Genomic DNA, 20,150 nt, shown 5'->3' with positions numbered 1-20,150 from the left:
CGCCAGGGTAGTGGGTTCGATCCCCGGGACCACCCATACGTAAAAATGTATGCGCACATGACTGTAAGTTGCTTTGGATAAAAGCGTCTGCTAAATGGCATATTTTATGAATGACTCCCGAGTGGCGCAGCGGTCTAAGGCACTGCATCTCAGTGCTTGAGGCGTCACTACAGACCCCCTGGTTCTATTCCAGACTGTATCACAACCGGCCGTGATTGGGAGTCCCATACGGTGGCGCACAATTGGCCCAGCGTCGTCCGGGTTTGGCCGGTGTAGGCCGTCATTGTAAATAAGAAGAACTTGCCTAGTTAAATAAAGGTTAAATAAAAAATAAATGACAGCCGGTCACAGAGAAGGTTGATGAAGGACAGCCAGTCACAGAGAAGGTTAATGAAGGACAGCCAGTCACAGAGAAGGTTAATGAATGACAGCCAGTCACAGAGAAGGTTGATGAAGGACAGCCGGTCACAGAGAAGGTTAATGAATGACAGCCGGTCACAGGGAAGGTTAATGAATGACAGCCAGTCACAGAGAAAGTTAATGAATGACAGCCAGTCACAGAGAAAGTTAATGAATGACAGCCGGTCACAGAGAAGGTTGATGAAGGACAGCCAGTCACGGAGAAGGTTAATGAATGACAGCCGGTCACAGAGAAGGTTGATCAAGGACAGCCAGTCACAGAGAAGGTTAATGAATGACAGCCGGTCACAGAGAAGGTTGATCAAGGACAGCCATTCAGAAAGAAGGTTGATGAAGGACAACCGGTCACAGAGACATGCTAACCCTCCCCTTCTCCCTCCAGGTAATTGACATGCTAACCCCTCCCCTTCTCCCTCCAGGTAATTGACATGCTAACCCCTCCCCTTCTCCCTCCAGGTAATTGACATGCTAACCCCTCCTCCCCTTCTTCCTCCAGGTAATGGACATGCTAACCCCTTCTCCCTCCAGGTAATGGACATGCTAACCCCTTCTCCCTCCAGGTAATGGACATGCTAACCCCTTCTCCCTCCAGGTAATTGACATGCTAACCCCTCCTCCCCTTTCTCCCTCCAGGTAATGGACATGCTAACCCCTTCTCCCTCCAGGTAATTGACTTGCTTACCCCTCCCCTTCTCCCTCCAGGTAATTGACATGCTAACCCCTCCCCTTCTTCCTCCAGGTAATGGACATGCTAACCCCTCCCCTTCTCCCTCCAGGTAATTGACTTGCTAACCCCTCCCCTTTCTCCCTCCAGGTAATGGACATGCTAACCCCTCCCCTTCTTCCTCCAGGTAATGGACATGCTAACCCCTCCCCTTCTCCCTCCAGGTAATGGACATGCTAACCCCTTCTCCCTCCAGGTAATGGACATGCTAACCCCTCCCCTTCTTCCTCCAGGTAATTGACATGCTAACCCCTCCCCTTCTTCCTCCAGGTAATGGACATGCTGAAGTACTTCTCCTGGGCAGAGCCTCAGATCAAAGCTGTCAAAGCTCTTCAACATGTGAGTGACAACAACAACATTTCTCTAAATGAATTAGCCAACTCTGATAATGTTTTGTTTATGACTGTGTAAACGTAAATATACAGTGCATTCGGAAAGTATTCAGACCCCTTGACTTTTTGCACATTTTGTTATGTTAGTCTTATTCTAAAATTGATTAAATAAAACATTTTCCTCCTCAATCTACACACAATACCACATAATTACAAAGCGAAAACAGGTTTTTAGAAATTTTTGCAAATTTATTAAATATATCAAAACTGAAATACCTTATTTACATAAGAATTCAGACCCTTTGCTATGCAACTCGAAATTGAGCTCCAGTACATCCTGTTTCTATTGATCATCCTTGAGATGTTTCTACAACTAGATTGGAGTCCACCTGTGGTAAATTCAATTGATTGGACATGATTTGGAAAGGCACACACCTGTCTATATAAGGTCCCACAGTTGACAGTGCATGTCAGAGCAAAAAGTCGAACGAATTGTCCGTAGAGTTCCGAGACAGGATTGTGTCGAGGCACAGATCTGGGGAAGGGTACCAAAAAATGTCTGCAGCATTGAAGTTCCCCAAGAACACAGTGGCCTCCATCATTTTTAAATGGAAGTTTGGAAACACCAAGACTCTTCCTAGAGCTGGCCGCCCGACCAAACTGAGCAATCGGGGGAGAAGGGCCTTGGTCAGGGAGGTGACCATGAACCCGATGGTCACTCTGACAGAGCTCTAGAGTTCCTCTGTGGAGATTGGATAACCTTCCAGAAGGACAAAGATCTCTGCAGCAATCCACCGATGTTTTTCAGCGGCAGGGACTGGGAGACTAGTCAGGATCAAGGGAAAGATGAACGGAGCAAAGTACAGAGAGATCCTTGATGAAAACCTGCTCAGGACCTCAGACTGGGGCGAAGGTTCACCTTCCAACAGGACAACGACCTTAAGCACACAGCCAAGACAACGCAGGTGTGGCTTTGGGACAAGTCTCTGAATGTCCTTGAGTGGCCCAGCCAGAGCCCGGACTTGAACCCGATCGAACATCTCTGGAGAGACCTCAAAATAGCTGTGCAGCGACACTCCCCATCCAACCTGACAGAGCTTGAGAGGATCTGCAGAGAAGAATGGGATTAACTCCCCTAATTCAGGTGTGCCAAGCTTGTAGCGTCATACCCAAGAAGACTCGAGGTTGTAATCGTTGCCAAAGGTGCTTCTACAAAGTACTGAGTAAAGGGTCTGAATACTTACGTAAATGTGATTTTTCAGTTGTATATTTTTCATACAAATGTTTGCTATTATTATTATTTTTTTATCATTTGGATTTGGATAGAATTTTGATTAACCACATGACAATGATTTTGAGATATGAAGACGTAATTAGAAATTAAATGAAACTGTTTCACGAAAATGTGCATATGAAAACCGTAACTGGCAGATCGGTAGAAATGGTAAGATAAATTGGCATTCTGCGAAAGCCGGCAGGAGCTGGAGGAGAATAGTTGGGTCAGGTAAAATTGTATTATCTAAATCTCTGGCACCCTCTTGAGGCATTTGTCTTATTTCATCAAATCGTAAGCTTAAAGCATCAGACAAGCTCAATGCATATAGTTGATTTTATTAAAACACACTGGGTGTGTCTATATGGAAAAATACACATTTTAAAATGTTCACCAATCGATTGGTCGAAAGAACAGTCGACTTTAGGTCGACCAAGATTTGTTTTTAGTCGGGGGGCAGCCCTAAAAAATACATTTCCTAGAAGTTTCTTAGAAATTGATCTCCAGTCGTTGGATATTATTTTGCTGTTTTTAGAGTAGGGTAGGGCACGGTTCTAAACCTTTATCATGGCCAGGTCGCAGTTGTAAATGAGAACTTGTTCTCAACTGGCCTTACCTGGTTGAAATAAAGGTAAGAAAAAAATAAAATAATAATAAACCTGAGCACTATATGGCAGACTGTTAGTGATCCTCTACATTCTGGAAAACCGTTAATTCACTGAAGCGGGGTCATTCCTCTACTCCCCTGCCTAAGCAAGTAGTTCCTGCATCATTACTGGAAAAGTTAACATTTGTGATGCTTTTAATCATCATTTTATCTCCCATGGTCATACTGGTCTTGGCCAGACAGTCTTCTTCCCACATACAGCCTCCAGTTGACCTCCATGGATGATCAGTCAATCGCAAGTGACTTGGGGAAATGGTAGTCAGGGTTTTTCTTTTTTGGCAACAGAAGTTCTTGCTGCCTTATTAGCTTTTGACACCATGAAGTCATTAGGGGCTGACAATTTGGACCCGTCTTTGCTTATGTATGCAGCACCCCTCATTATGGCCTCAGTAACACATAAAAAAAACGTTTAAAAAACTTTTGTATCAATAAATATTCCAGCTTTTGTGGTACCACTCCACAAGGGCTGGGATAGTAGTGATCTCAATAATTACCCATTTTCAGGTTCCCTTGTCTTGCACTGTTGCTTTTATGCCAAAAATTACGGGGGGGAAAGCAGCATGTCCGCTGTTTACATCTACCACATGCATTTGCATCATTCTGATTGGTCAAGAGTGTCAAGCATTTATATTTATTTATTTAGAATTTCGACTATCTGGATATCCGAACAATTTTCAGGATGTCAATCATGTGAAATGTCCATCCCTAGTTTAGAGATCTTTGTTGCTTGTGTGTGCATATTTAGCTAAATACTGGCCTGCATGAATTCATCAGACTTTTGACTCTTTATGTATCTCTTCCAGAAAATGGTTGCCATCCCCACGACCAAAGTGGCCAACATCCTCAACTGTTTCACCTTCTCCAAGGACAGACTGGTGGTTCTGGAACTCATAGCTCTGTAAGAAACTACTTTACAACCCCCCCCCACACACACACACACACACACACACACACACACACACCAGGGTTTCCGTTAGGAAAATGTGGCTCCGGACATTTTGACTGGCATTTATTTTTAATTTACCAGACATTTGAGAAATTTACCGGACCCATATGCATTCGGTGCATAACCTGATTAGGGCATCCACCCACGGTGCTCAAAATGACAGAAAATCACATTTTAGATCAATCAATCAATCAATCAATTTTATTTTATATAGCCCTTCTTACATCAGCTAATATCTCGAAGTGCTGTACAGAAACCCAGCCTAAAACCCCAAACAGCTAGTAATGCAGGTGTAGAAGCACGGTGGCTAGGAAAAACTCCCTAGAAAGGCCAAAACCTAGGAAGAAACCTAGAGAGGAACCAGGCTATGAGGGGTGGCCAGTCCTCTTCTGGCTGTGCCGGGTGGAGATTATAACAGAACCATGCCAAGATGTTCAAAAATGTTCATAAGTGACAAGCATGGTCAAATAATAATCAGGAATAAATCTCAGTTGGCTTTTCATAGCCGATCATTAAGAGTTGAAAACAGCAGGTCTGGGACAGGTAGGGGTTCCATAACCGCAGGCAGAACAGTTGAAACTGGAATAGCAGCAAGGCCAGGCGGACTGGGGACAGCAAGGTGTCAGCATGCCCGGTAGTCCTGACGTATGGTCCTAGGGCTCAGGTTCTCAGAGAGAAAGAGAGAACGAGAGAATTAGAGAGAGCATACTTAAATTCACACAGGACACTGGATAAGACAGGAGAAGTACTCCAGGTATAACCAACTAACCCCAGCCCCCGACACATAAACTACTGCAGCATAAATACTGGAGGCTGAGACAGGAGCGGTCCGGGAGACACTGTGGCCCCATCCGAAGAAACCCCGGACAGGGCCAAACAGGAAGGATATAACCCCACCCACTCTGCCAAAGCACAGCCCCCGCACCACCAGAGGGATATCCTCAACCACCAACTTACAATCCTGAGACAAGGCCGAGTATAGCCCACAGAGGTCTCCACCACAGCACAAACCAAGGGGGGCGCCAACCCAGACAGGAAGATCACGTCAGTAACTCAACCCACTCAAGTGACGCACCCCTCCTAGGGACGGCATGAAAGAGCACCAGCAAGCCAGTGACTCAGCCCCTGTAACAGGGTTAGAGGCAGAGAACCCCAGTGGAGAGAGGGGAACCGGCCTGGCAGAGACAGCAAGGGCTGTTCGTTGCTCCAGAGCCTTTCCGTTCACCTTCACACTCCTGGGCCAGACTACACTCAATCATATGACCTACTGAAGAGATAAGTCTTCAGTAAAGACTTAAAGGTTGAGACCGAGTCTGCGTCTCTCACATGGGTAGGCAAACTGTTCCATAAAAATGGAGATCTATAGGAGAAAGCCCTGCCTCCCGCTGTTTGCTTAGAAATTCTAGGGACAATTAGGAGGCCATGCGTCTTGTGACCGTAGCGTACGTATTGGTATGTACGGCAGGACCAACTCGGAAAGATAGGTAGGAGCAAGCCCATGTAACGCTTTATAGGTTAACAGTAAAACCTTGAAATCAGCCCTTGCCTTAACAGGAAGCCAGTGTAGGGAAGCTAGCACTGGAGTAATATGATCAAATTTCTTGGTTCTAGTCAGGATTCTAGCAGCCGTATTTAGCAGTAACTGAAGTTTATTTAGTGCTTTATCCGGGTAGCCGGAAAGTAGAGCATTGCAGTAGTCTAACCTAGAAGTAACAAATGCATGGATTAATTTTTCTGCATCATTTTTGGACAGAAAATTTCTGATTTTTGCAATGTTACGTAGATGGAAAAAAGCTGTCCTTGAAACAGTCTTGATATGTTCGTCAAAAGAGAGATCAGGGTCAAGAGTAACGCCGAGGTCCTTCACAGTTTTATTTGAGACGACTTTACAACCATAAAGATGAATTGTCAGATTTAACAGAAGATCTCTTTGTTTCTTGGGACCTAGAACAAGCATCTCTGTTTTGTCCGAGTTTAAAAGTAGAAAGTTTTCAGCCATCCACTTCCTTATGTCTGAAACACATGGTCATTCATCTTCACATAAAATGCAACTCAAGGATGCAACAAATTCTGGATGCGCACTTTGAAGATGCTAGAATAACTGTCCACTGTTTACTTTTCCTCGGCCGACGAGACGAGTAACGAACAGCAAAATCACTAGCCTATGTCAATCTACCATATGTTCGTTCTATAATGCAATTAGCGGGAAAACACCATTGCCAAGAGGGCACTGCACATGTCAACGGTTTCATGTGACAGAGATGAAAATATCTGTTAGAAACAGGGGAGATCTAAAGATGCAACAACTAGCGTGGGTTGCTAATATGACTAGGGTTGTGCCTTTGGCTACTGGGCAATGAAAGAAAGTTTGATTTGAAAAACAATAGAACATGAGAGAAATAGGCTACTGGTTTCAATGGCATATGGACGTCTTTATACAATTGTTTTGGCTAGCCTAATTTGAAAGCAAGGTGAGACAGACATGCATCATAATCTGAAGTAAAACGTTCAGGTTTCAAACAATTTAAATGTATGTTTTCAAAATGCATACTGCCTCCAGCTCATTGCAAAGTGGTGTGTGACGAGCTGAAGCCTTCCTACCTTTGCCTGTATTCACTTGAATGGTGAATGGGAATCGCTCTTTAATTACCAGTAGGCTGGGGCGGCATACCATATACCGGGGTATTTGGAAACAGCCACTGGATGGTTTTTCAATACCGTGTAAACTATTTTTGAAAAACTATTAAAAAAAAATAATAATAATAATATTTGTAGCTACTTTTTAAGTAAATACCCGCAGTCAACTTGTGCTGTAGGTTAAGAGATAAAGAAGATTGCATGCTTCAATTCACCTGTCATGTCAAGTTTCATTATGGAGCTTACCGGCAATGCCCAGTCTAGTGCTGTTTGTTTCCAAGCACACAACGACGAGAGCCTTGTGAGTCACTCACTGTTGTAGTGTTGCGCGGTATAACGAAACTTTGGTACTTTCTCGATACTAGAACATGAAAAAACGGTTTGGTACTAAACATTTTTATTAATTTCGGTGCTTCTGTCAAATGTCTCTCACGGATCAAGTCTTTATACTGCTCCACTGAGCCTGCACTGGGAGTCTGGGCAGCATCATGTTAGCTCTCCACTCATGCTGCACAGAAGTTAACACACTTGAATAATGCAACACGGCATGTAGATATGTTGAAACAGTTAATTACCGTCCGCAAAACAATGTCCATTACAGGCTAGAACACTTTACAATGCAAGACGATTTGTAGGCTGACTTTCCTTGCTAGCTGACAGCTGAAGCTAACTTAATTAATTTAATTTTAATTTAGTAGCTAGTTAGCTCTCTAGCTAAGTGGTTAGCTTCTTCCAAAGTCAAGCTTGGCTTGCTAACAGCAGAGAAACTCCTCCTGGATGAAGAGCCTTGCTATCAGCAGAGGATACCCTCCTGGATGAAGAGCCTTGCTATCAGCAGAGGATACCCTCCTGGATGAAGAGCCTTGCTATCAGCAGAGGATACCCTCCTGGATGAAGAGCCTTGCTATCAGCAGAGGATACCCTCCTGGATGAAGAGCCTTGCTAACAGCAGAGGATACCCTCCTGGATGAAGAGCCTTGCTATCAGCAGAGGATACCCTCCTGGATGAAGAGCCTTGCTATCAGCAGAGGATACCCTCCTGGATGAAGAGCCTTGCTATCAGCAGAGGATACCCTCCTGGATGAAGAGCCTTGCTATCAGCAGAGGATACCCTCCTGGATGAAGAGCCTTGCTATCAGCAGAGGATACCCTCCTGGATGAAGAGCCTTGCTAACAGCAGAGGATACCCTCCTGGATCAAGAGCCTTGCTAACAGCAGAGGATACCCTCCTGGATGAAGAGCCTTGCTATCAGCAGAGGATACCCTCCTGGATCTTGCTAATATTTGTTTTGTGCGTGCAGCAAACTGTGAGGAAAATGTTTTAGTTACTTGTATAGTTTAGGTCAGAGTGTATAAAATGTTGGCAAATGCGCTCGCATTCGGATTACACTTAGACTTGTGCGTTCAAGACAACTGGGAACTCTGTGATCTCAGACTTCTGACTTCAGTGCGTTCAAGACAACTGGGAACTCGGTGATCTCAGACTTGTGACTTCAGTGCGTTCAAGACAACTGGGAACTGGGGGACAAACGAGCTCTGACTGGGGAGAAATCGTTTTGAATGGTCATCCAACTCAGAATTCCAACTAGGGAACTCTGGGGCCTCTTTCTAGAGCTCTGAATTTCCGACCTGGTGTTTTTCAGAGTTCCCGGTTGTCTTGAAAGCACCACAAGATGCTGCAGCAGCAGCAGGTTTCATGCTGTCTGACAGGTTTTCCGCTCCAAGTCTCTGTATCTGTATGCTGTACGGTGATAAATTAAGATACATAACGAATATACTGTGATGCACGCACCAACTTAATTCCACTAAATTATGCAAATTAACCTATAGACCGATAAGCAAATGTATTTACATCCACTGGTATTTACATCCATGAATAGGCTAGAAGTCTGTATTTCGCAATGTTATATATATTTTATTTTAGGACAATTTGCCTGCTTTTATTTATAGACAAAAAAATGATTACAATCTGCCAAAAGCTGGCTATTACCAGCTAACGGAAACCCTGACCCACACACACATTATGTTCTTCTATCCTCGTGGGGACCAAAACATTTATTTCCATTCAAAATCCTATTTTCCCTAACCTTAAATCTAACCCTAACCCTAAATCTAACCCTAAGCATAATTGTAACCCTTACCCCCTAAGCTTAAAATAGCCTTTGTCGTCATGGGGACGTGGGAAATGTCCCCCCCAGGGAGAACCTTCCTTGTTTTACTATCCTCGTGGGGATTTTAGGTCCCAACAAGGATTTGAAGAACCAACCCAAACACACACACATCCGTGTAGGACACAGAGACATTGTAGATCCTCCTACTGTATGTGTTGAGTAACTAGATCCTCCTACTGTATGTGTTGAGTAACTAGATCCTCCTACTGTATGTGTTGAGTAACTAGATCCTCCTACTGTATGTGTTGAGTAACTAGATCCTCCTACTGTATGTGTTGAGTAACTAGATCCTCCTACTGTATGTGTTGAGTAACTAGATCCTCCTACTGTATGTGTAGAGTAACTAGATCCTCCTACTGTATGTGTTGAGTAACTAGATCCTCCTACTGTATGTGTTGAGTAACTAGATCCTCCTACTGTGTGTGTTGAGTAACTAGATCCTCCTACTGTATGTGTAGAGTAACTAGATCCTCCTACTGTATGTGTAGAGTAACTAGATCCTCCTACTGTATGTGTTGAGTAACTAGATCCTCCTACTGTATGTGTAGAGTAACTAGATCCTCCTACTGTATGTGTTGAGTAACTAGATCCTCCTACTGTGTGTGTTGAGTAACTAGATCCTCCTACTGTATGTGTAGAGTAACTAGATCCTCCTACTGTATGTGTAGAGTAACTAGATCCTCCTACTGTATGTGTTGAGTAACTAGATCCTCCCACTGTATGTGTTGAGTAACTAGATCCTTCTACTTAGGGCTGAACGATTAATTGCATTCGCGATAATATCGCGATTTGACTGAACGCGATTTTCTAATCGCAACGTGCGCGATTTGAGGTGGTCACGTGACGCGACTTTTCATGCTGTCCAGCGCAATGGCCTCTTGCTCGACGGAACAGTCAGAAACTGACACAGCTGATACTTTAATATCGAAGAGGAACAGCACGTCGGTGGTGTGGAACTATTTTGGTTTTAAAAAAGAAGATGCTGAGCAGCGTCAGGTGTTGTGCAGAGCATGCCGTGCTCCGATTGCTACTTCACGGGGTAACACTACAAACCTGTTTCAGCACTTAAAAAATACCACAAATCAATGCATGACAGTTGTATGACCAAAATGCCGAGCATCAGTGCGCGAGACAAGCCAAATACCTCAAGACAGGGATCACTGACAGAAATGTTCGAAAGTGTCACTCCGTATGAACGTAATTCAAAACGGCACGGAGAAATCACTCGGACAATAACCGAGTTCATAGCCAAAGATATGATGCCTCTCAGCACGGTGACCAAGCCTGGGTTCATGGCATTAATACATACGCTTGATAAACGTTACAGTATACCCTCCCGCACATACTTCAGTCAGACTGCCATACCGGAGCTGTACAAAAAAGTGCAAAGAGAAAGTCGCCGCGGAACTTAAAACGGTGGAGTTTTTTGCTAGCACTTACTGATATGTGGTCAAGCCGCACAGCTGAGCCGTACCAGAGTCTTACAGTCCATTTTATTGATCAGAACTGTTGGATACAGTATGGCTGGCAGTGCCATACTCGTAGTGAACTTTAGTCTGTGTGGTGTGTTATTGTTGTGTACTTGAGATAAGTGAGGCTCATCTATTTTATATTATAATATTCAAATAGTTTATAAAAAATAGTTTGTCTAAATTAAAAGTGCATTTCTCATTTTTTATTTATAACTTTTATTTACTTTGATTTTACAAAATATTTTCAAAGCAAATTCCTTGTTTCAGTTGTGTGAAATGTTACTGACTTGGGAGCAGTAAGATACATACAATTTAAAATTATTTTTTTCTTAAGACTGTACCTTTTGCACACAGTGTTTACAAAGTTCATGCCTTTGTTTAAATTATTTAAATGCACAGTGGCAAAGCCACAGATGTTTCTGTAATGAGCAGTTCAATAAAAATGTCATTTATTTCCAAGTCATACATGTTTGAATTTAATTCTAACAAATAGACCCAGCCTATGGGAAAGAACATTTCACACTAAATGTATATACTATTGTGTTGGTCATATTTAAATCATTCATTATGTTTTGTAGGGGAAAAAGGATAAATAAATTAAATCGCATATTAAATCGCAATCGCAATATTGGGGGCAAAAAATCGCAATTAGATTATTTTCCAAAATCGTTCAGCCTTACTTCTACTGTATGTGTAGAGTAACTAGATCCTCCTACTGTATGTGTAGAGTAACTAGATCCTCCTACTGTATGTGTTGAGTAACTAGATCCTCCTACTGTATGTGTTGAGTAACTAGATCCTCCTACTGTATGTGTTGAGTAACTAGATCCTCCTACTGTATGTGTTGAGTAACTAGATCCTCCTACTGTATGTGTTGAGTAACTAGATCCTCCTACTGTATGTGTTGAGTAACTAGATCCTCCTACTGTATGTGTTGAGTAACTAGATCCTCCTACCGTATGTGTTGAGTAACTAGATCCTCCTACCGTATGTGTTGAGTAACTAGATCCTCCTACCGTATGTGTTGAGTAACTAGATCCTCCTACCGTATGTGTTGAGTAACTAGATCCTCCTACCGTATGTGTTGAGTAACTAGATCCTCCTACTGTATGTGTTGAGTAACTAGATCCTCCCACTGTATGTGTTGAGTAACTAGATCCTCCCACTGTATGTGTTAAGTAACTAGATCCTCCCACTGTATGTGTAGAGTAACTAGATCCTCCTACTGTATGTGTTGAGTAACTAGATCCTCCTACTGTATGTGTAGAGTAACTAGATCCTCCTACTGTATGTGTTGAGTAACTAGATCCTCCCACTGTATGTGTTGAGTAACTAGATCCTTCTACTGTATGTGTAGAGTAACTAGATCCTCCTACTGTATGTGTAGAGTAACTAGATCCTCCCTACTGTATGTGTTGAGTAACTAGATCCTCCTACTGTATGTGTTGAGTAACTAGATCCTCCTACTGTATGTGTTGAGTAACTAGATCCTCCTACTGTATGTGTTGAGTAACTAGATCCTCCTACTGTATGTGTTGAGTAACTAGATCCTCCTACTGTATGTGTTGAGTAACTAGATCCTCCTACTGTGTGTGTTGAGTAACTAGATCCTCCTACTGTATGTGTAGAGTAACTAGATCCTCCTACTGTATGTGTAGAGTAACTAGATCCTCCTACTGTATGTGTTGAGTAACTAGATCCTCCCACTGTATGTGTTGAGTAACTAGATCCTTCTACTGTATGTGTAGAGTAACTAGATCCTCCTACTGTATGTGTAGAGTAACTAGATCCTCCTACTGTATGTGTTGAGTAACTAGATCCTCCTACTGTATTTGTTGAGTAACTAGATCCTCCTACTGTATGTGTTGAGTAACTAGATCCTCCTACTGTATGTGTTGAGTAACTAGATCATCCTACTGTATGTGTTGAGTAACTAGATCCTCCTACTGTATGTGTTGAGTAACTAGATCCTCCTACTGTATGTGTTGAGTAACTAGATCCTCCTACCGTATGTGTTGAGTAACTAGATCCTCCTACTGTATGTGTTGAGTAACTAGATCCTCCTCCTGTATGTGTTGAGTAACTAGATCCTCCTACTGTATGTGTTGCGTAACTAGATCCTCCTACTGTATGTGTTGAGTAACTAGATCCTCCTACTGTATGTGTTAAGTAACTAGATCCTCCCACTGTATGTGTAGAGTAACTAGATCCTCCCACTGTATGTGTTGAGTAACTAGATCCTCCTACTGTATGTGTTGAGTAACTAGATCCTCCTACTGTATGTGTTGAGTAACTAGATCCTCCTACTGTATGTGTTGAGTAACTAGATCCTCCTACTGTATGTGTAGAGTAACTAGATCCTCCTACTGTATGTGTTGAGTAACTAGATCCTCCTACTGTATGTGTTGAGTAACTAGATCCTCCTACTGTATGTGTTGAGTAACTAGATCCTCCTACTGTATGTGTTAAGTAACTAGATCCTCCCACTGTATGTGTAGAGTAACTAGATCCTCCCACTGTATGTGTTGAGTAACTAGATCATCCTACTGTATGTGTTGAGTAACTAGATCCTCCTACTGTATGTGTTGAGTAACTAGATCCTCCTACTGTATGTGTTGAGTAACTAGATCCTCCCACTGTATGTGTTGAGTAACTAGATCCTCCTACTGTATGTGTTGAGTAACTAGATCCTCCTACTGTATGTGTTAAGTAACTAGATCCTCCCACTGTATGTGTAGAGTAACTAGATCCTCCTACTGTATGTGTTGAGTAACTAGATCCTCCTACTGTATGTGTTGAGTAACTAGATCCTCCTACTGTATGTGTTGAGTAACTAGATCCTCCTACTGTATGTGTTGAGTAACTAGATCCTCCTACTGTATGTGTAGAGTAATTAGATCCTCCTACTGTATGTGTTGAGTAACTAGATCCTCCTACTGTATGTGTTGAGTAACTAGATCCTCCTACTGTATGTGTTAAGTAACTAGATCCTCCCACTGTATGTGTAGAGTAACTAGATCCTTCTACTGTATGTGTTGAGTAACTAGATCCTCATACTGTATGTGTTGAGTAACTAGATCCTCCTACTGTATGTGTTGAGTAACTAGATCCTCCCACTGTGTGTTGAGTAACTAGATCCTCCTACTGTATGTGCTGAGTAACTAGATCCTCCTACTGTATGTGTAGAGTAACTAGATCCTCCTACTGTATGTGTTGAGTAACTAGATCCTCCTACTGTATGTGTTGAGTAACTAGATCCTCCCACTGTATGTGTTGAGTAACTAGATCCTCCTACTGAATGTGTTGAGTAACTAGATCCTCCTACTGTATGTGTTGAGTAACTAGATCCTCCTACTGTATGTGTTGAGTAACTAGATCCTCCTACTGTATGTGTTGAGTAACTAGATCCTCCTACTGTATGTGTTGAGTAACTAGATCCTCCTACTGTGTGTGTTGAGTAACTAGATCCTCCTACTGTATGTGTTGAGTAACTAGATCCTCCTACTGTATGTGTTGAGTAACTAGATCCTCCTACTGTATGTGTTGAGTAACTAGATCCTCCTACTGTATGTGTTGAGTAACTAGATCCTCCTACTGCGTGTGTTGAGTAACATCTGGGCTGTATTCATTAGGGCACACTGTAGCAAAACATTCTGCAACAGAAAAGAAAACGAAAACAAGCGTTTCTTAATGGACTAGTCCTGATTGCTTCCATGATTTTGTTACCAGTGAATAGGCCTAAACCCTACTTGATATAGGCTGGCTGGGACATCCTTAAATTGCGTGCGCTTGAATGTGCTAATGGCTTTAAATCTAATCAATTGATGGATCATAACAGCTACTTGGTTAGTTAGTTAATTAATTGATTGATTGATTGATTGATTGATTGGTTAATTAACAACCCCGGTGGGTTGTGTTCTTCTGCCAGGAACATCTCTGATGCCCAGAACTACCGTCCTGTAGAGGATCTGTTCCGTATTCACCTATCTGAGAAGAAACGAGCCCGCAGGATCCTAGAGCAGGTAACTCCCTCACACTACACGGGGCCCCCTGTAGCTCAGTTGGTAGAGCATGGCGCTTGCAATGCCAGGGTTGTGGGTTCGTTTCCCACGGGGGGCCAGTATGAAAAATGTATGCACTCACTAACTGTAAGTCGCTCTGGATAAGAGCGTCTGCTAAATGACTAAAATGTAAATGTCCTTGTCCTGTACTATTCTAGGTATGTTATGTCGTAATGTATTCTAGATGTGTTATGTCATAATGTATTCTAGGTGTGTTATGTCATAATGTATTCTAGGTGTGTTGTGTTATAATGTATTCTAGGTGTGTTATGTCATAATGTATTCTAGGTGTGTTATGTCATAATGTATTCTAGGTGTGTAAGGTCGGCTGCAAGGCGCCAGTAGCCATGATCTCTTCCTGTGGGATGATCCCAGGGAACCCTTACCCTAAAGGCAAACCCAGCCAGACCACTGGCACCTTCCCTGTAAGTAATATAACCTAACCTGTGTGTGTGTGTGTGTGACCTGTGTGTGTGTGTGTGTGTGTGCAACATGTAAAGTGTTGGTCCCATGTTTCATGAGCTGAAATAAAAGATCCCAGAATTTTTCCATAGGCACAAAAAAAGCTTATTTCTCTCAAATTCTGTGCACAAATGTGTTTACATCCCTGTTATTGAGCATTTGTCCTTTGCCAAGATAATCCAGCCACCTGACAGGTGTGGCATATCAATAAGCTGATTAAACAGCATGATCATTACACAGGTGCACCTTGTGCTGGGGACAATAAAAGGCCACTCTAAAACGTGCAGTTTTGTCACACAACACAATGCCACAGATGTCTCAAGTTTTGAGGGAGCGTGCAATTGGCATGCTGACTGCAGGAATGTCCACCAGTGCTGTTTCCAGATAATTGAATGTTAATTTCTCTACCATAAGCCGTCTCCAAAATCATTTTAGAGAATTTGGCAGTACATCCAACCGGCCTCACAACCGCAGACATTTGTAACCACGCCAGCCCAGGACCACATCCGGCTTCTTCACCTGTGGGATCGTCTGAGACCAGATAATGCATGGGGCCGTGCATTATCATGCTGAAACATGAGGTGATGGCGGCGGATGAATGGCACGACAATGGGCCTCAGGATCTCGTCACGGACAGCTGATGAAACTGGAGGTTTGCACAACCAAAGAATTTCTGCACAAACTGTCAGAAACCATCTCAGGGAAGCTCATCTGCGTGCTCGTCATCCTCACCAGGGTCTTGACCTGACTGCAGTTCCGCGTCGTAACCAACTTCAGTGGGAAAATGCTCAAATTCGATGGCCACTGGCACGCTGGAGAAGTGTGCTCTTCACAGATTAATCCCGGTTTCAACTGTACCGGGCAGACGTGTGGGCGAGCGATTTTCTGATGTCAACGTTGTGAACGAACAGAATTGCATTTAATTGATGGCAATTTAAATGCACAGAAATACTATGACGAGATCCTGAGGCCCATTGTCGTGCCATTCATCCGCCGCCATCACCTCATGTTTCAGCATGATAATGCACGGCCCCATGTCACAAGGATCTGTACACAATTCCTGGAAGCTGAAAATGTTCAAGTTCTTCCATGGCCTGCATACTCACCAGACATGTCACCCATTGAGCCTGTTTGGGATGCTCTGGATCGACGTGTACGACATCGTGTTCCAGTTCCCACCTATATCCAGCAACTTGGCACAGCCATTGAAGAGGAGTGGGACAACATTCCACAGGCCACAATCAACAGCCTGATCAACTGTATGTGAAGGAGATGTGTCGCGCTGCATGAGGCAAATGGTCACACCAGATACTGACTGGTTTTCTGATCCACACCCCTACTTTTTTTTTAAAGGTATCTGTGACCAACAGATGCATATCTGTATTCCCGGTCATGTGAAATCCATAGATTAGGGCCTAATGAATTTATTTCAATTGACTGATTTCCTTATATGAACTGTAACTCAGTAAAATCATTGAAATTGTTGCATTTATATTTTAGTGTAGGTTGAAGATGACAAAGGTTAAGACGAGGATTCTGATATCCCATAATAACTCTTTGCATAAATGAGGAAAAGTTCTAAACTAATGCTAGTTAGCAACGAGGCTGGTCCCAGGAATCCGCACATTAATTTGAAATTGTCCTAACCTGGGTATCTTCATAGGCGTGTGTGTGTGTGTGTGTGTGTGTGTGTGTGTGTGTCTGTGTGTGTGTGTGTGTGAATAACATTGACTAAAATGAAACTGACAACCATTGACAGTAAGGCCAGACAAACTTGATTTAAAGCGCTTTTCAGACACCCACCGGAATATCGCGTTTCCCCACTTGTCCCTCCTAGTCAAATCAGCTAGTGCCTTCACACACGAGGGCCATAGCTGCCGGTGACCATAGCCACGAAATAAAATAACATTATCACATGCGAAAAGTGAATCGCTTTAACACCCATAAGCATGCATAAAAAACGTATTTACGTGCAACATAAATGATTAATCCCAAAATAGATTAGAAAACAATTATTTGTTATTGTTAAACGTGACGGTAAACTGAGTGTTAGCCAACCAGCCAGCTAGCAAGAGTGGGCAAGTTAGCTGGTCCTAGGGTTGCCAGGTCAAGCAAACATTTCTAGCCCAATGACCAATCAAAACCTGGCCAAAAGGCCTGAAAACTAGCCCAATTTGTTTTTTTGCACAGCAAGAGAGGGAGTTGCCATATTTTATACGATAAACCCTTTGTCCATAACGTTATCGAGCAATTAAGAAGGAATACCTAACTTGTAATAACGTTGGAAGCGAAATTCAGGTTTCCTCAAAATAATAATTATTGCAAGCTATGACATGATGTAATCTCGCCAGATCATTTTCCATCAATGGACGTCGATTTAACTTGTTTGACTGCTATGTTTTAAGCAATAAGGCACAAGGGGGTGTGGTATATGGCCAATATACCACAGCTAAGGGCTGTTCTTAAGCATGACGCATCGCGGAATCGTTAGCCGTGGTATATTGGCCATATACCACAAACCCCCCGGGGTGCCTTATTGCTATTATAAACTGGTTACCGACGTAAATAGAACAGTAAAAAGTAATGTTTTCTCGTACCCGTGGTATATGGTCTGATAAAACACGGCTTTCAGCCAATCAGCATTCAGGGCTCGAACCAGGTTTATAATTGTAAATAAATCCCCTTTGCACATGTGCGTAACTATAGATACATCCAACAGGAGAGTTTGAGGGATGAAACCTCTGAGCAAGAAACACTTGGATGAACTAAAAAAAAAAAACTAAAGTTAGGATATTTTCTGCCGTTATTATGTGCCAGAGAGTGAGATTGACTTGTCATTCTCAATAGACAGGCTACAGGCTAAAATCTGGGTTTATGATTCTAATAAAATGTTGTCATAGGCTACTTTCCTTTATCCGAGCGAACTATGGCTCCTGATAGATCAGATAGTCTACAGTAGCCCTAGACAAGATGCAAACGGAACTATTTAGCAGTTTGCTTAGTTCGAAATTGATTCAACATGAATAGCGAGGCGATATCGATGATAAGAAGTGCTTGTCTTTCCCAATAGCCTGCTGGAATAGGCTACTGAGGATGGGGGTCGTAATTTCAATCACTGAATTAAATATTAATAATATGTACATGAACTGAATATGCTTGTCGACAACAGCAAGTGTTTATAATAACATTAAAATAAAATAAAAAGGTTTTTACCTGTAGCCTAATCCGACTGTTACCATCAATCTAATGCGTTCTAAACAACTGAACTGCGATTGCGACAGAGCTTTGATAACTTCCAATTGAATTAACTAAACATGGCCATTTTAATAATTGCATAACAACACAAGGTTACAACAACAAACTGAAGTTATAGGCTACTTATTAAATCAGTATACCAGCTCCTGGTACATTTACATTTGAAATATGAGTCATTACTTTTTTTTTTTTTTTTTTTGTCTCATACCGGTCCCCCCGTGGGAATCGAACCCACAGCCCTGGCGTTGCAAGCCAACTGAGCTACAGGGGACACCACGTGTAGCTCTACACAAGTGGCACAAACTGATTTGCTCTGACTCCAGTGGTATCGTCTTTTCAACATTATTTATTCTCTATCAAATGGTAGCCCACAATGGCATATACACGAATAGGCTACTTGGTGGCCAACAGAGGCAAATGTATAATTCTCCACATTTGGCCTAATGTCTGTTTCATTGAGTACCTTTCCCCAATAAAAAGAACCACGCGAGGGAGTTCCACAACTTCCATTTAACATTTCCACTCGGGCAGCCCCCCCGAGACCCAAAAACGGAGCATGCATAAAGCACTTCGCTTGATACCGTTTTCTTTAAGCAAAGTCAACATTAGAATGCAGTTTAAACCACCTCCCGAGCGGATTCCTGTAATGAGCTCTAGTGCGCCCAAAGTCGTTTTCCGCTGCTTTTGTCTGCATTATTTCTTGATGTGCATCAGTTCTAGCGTATTCATATGTTTTATGGAAAAGGGTTTGGAAATTTTACAACTGGTCAAAAGTTGCTCCTCTCGCTCATTCAGCCAATAACTGTAGTGCTCTCTCAACACACACACACACACACACACACACACACACACACACACACACACACACACACACTCCTCCGATCCTCCCCACTCACTCACTCACTCAGCAACAGCCTGCCTCACTGCCTGACAGTCAGCAACAGGTCACAGTGAAATATATATTTTCACCCGCAACATCGTTTTTCAAAGTAGCCCAATTTTGCAGAATCCTATTTACTAGCGTCGGCTGAGCATCTTCCACGAGCCCTGCCGACCACTCCACCTGGATCCTGGGCCGCACGTTGTCTGTCAGTGGACCGGCTTGTGAAAATACTATAGTAACCTTAGTTCGACACCTAGTGTATGGAGCGATTTCAATGCCAACACAAATTGTATTTGAATTCTATAATTTTGAATTTGTATTAGGATTTTGTATTAGCCTTAACCCAGTTAGACACGTGTTAACCTAATTGACTTCCTGTGTGCCGGAGACTTGAAACTAGCACATCTAACACAAACTAACACATGTCAAACTTAACACGTCTTCAGGTCTCGGGCAACGTTCTCATCACATAAGCATGAATCACCAAACCACGCTCTTTTGACGAGTAACCTTGCTGGATCTTAAAGACTTCTATTAGTGTAACAGACGGGCATCTGTGAAAACCCCTCAGCCTGAAGTGTTGCCACTTGCGTAATTGAAGAAGGCCTTTTTTAACGGCGCGATGGGCCTCAGGAGGGCGGTCACGTGTGTTTGCGAGGCAGAGGTCCTGAGTTCAAGTCTCGGTATGAGCTGAATCAGGGGGAAGTGGCACTCGTTAAGCAAGCAGCGTGTCATCCTTTACATGAACTTCCTGAACTTTTCCCCTATAGGCTTTAGCTAAGTGGGCCAACACAGTCTTGCGACATGCAGGAGACCTGCTTTGAACCCAGTCAGTCACAAGAGCAAG

At 42.9% G+C, this 20,150-nt stretch overlaps 1 protein-coding gene across 1 annotated transcript in view; it reads left to right on the top strand.

The window, feature by feature from the left end:
- proser1 (proline and serine rich 1) overlaps nt 1-20,150 on the top strand; it is a 41,886-nt gene that overhangs the window by 3,689 nt on the left and 18,047 nt on the right. The window contains exons 3-6 of the mRNA XM_045207952.1: nt 1,415-1,483; nt 4,220-4,314; nt 14,571-14,664; nt 15,018-15,128. Coding sequence (XP_045063887.1) covers nt 1,415-1,483; nt 4,220-4,314; nt 14,571-14,664; nt 15,018-15,128 — 369 coding nt within the window. The remainder of the gene's footprint in view (nt 1-1,414; nt 1,484-4,219; nt 4,315-14,570; nt 14,665-15,017; nt 15,129-20,150) is intronic.

This window comes from Coregonus clupeaformis, chromosome 27 (assembly GCF_020615455.1).
Source record: "Coregonus clupeaformis isolate EN_2021a chromosome 27, ASM2061545v1, whole genome shotgun sequence".
Taxonomy (NCBI): domain Eukaryota; kingdom Metazoa; phylum Chordata; class Actinopteri; order Salmoniformes; family Salmonidae; genus Coregonus; species Coregonus clupeaformis.
Note: the sequence above shows the minus strand (reverse complement) of the source record. Positions and strands in the feature narration are given on the sequence as shown.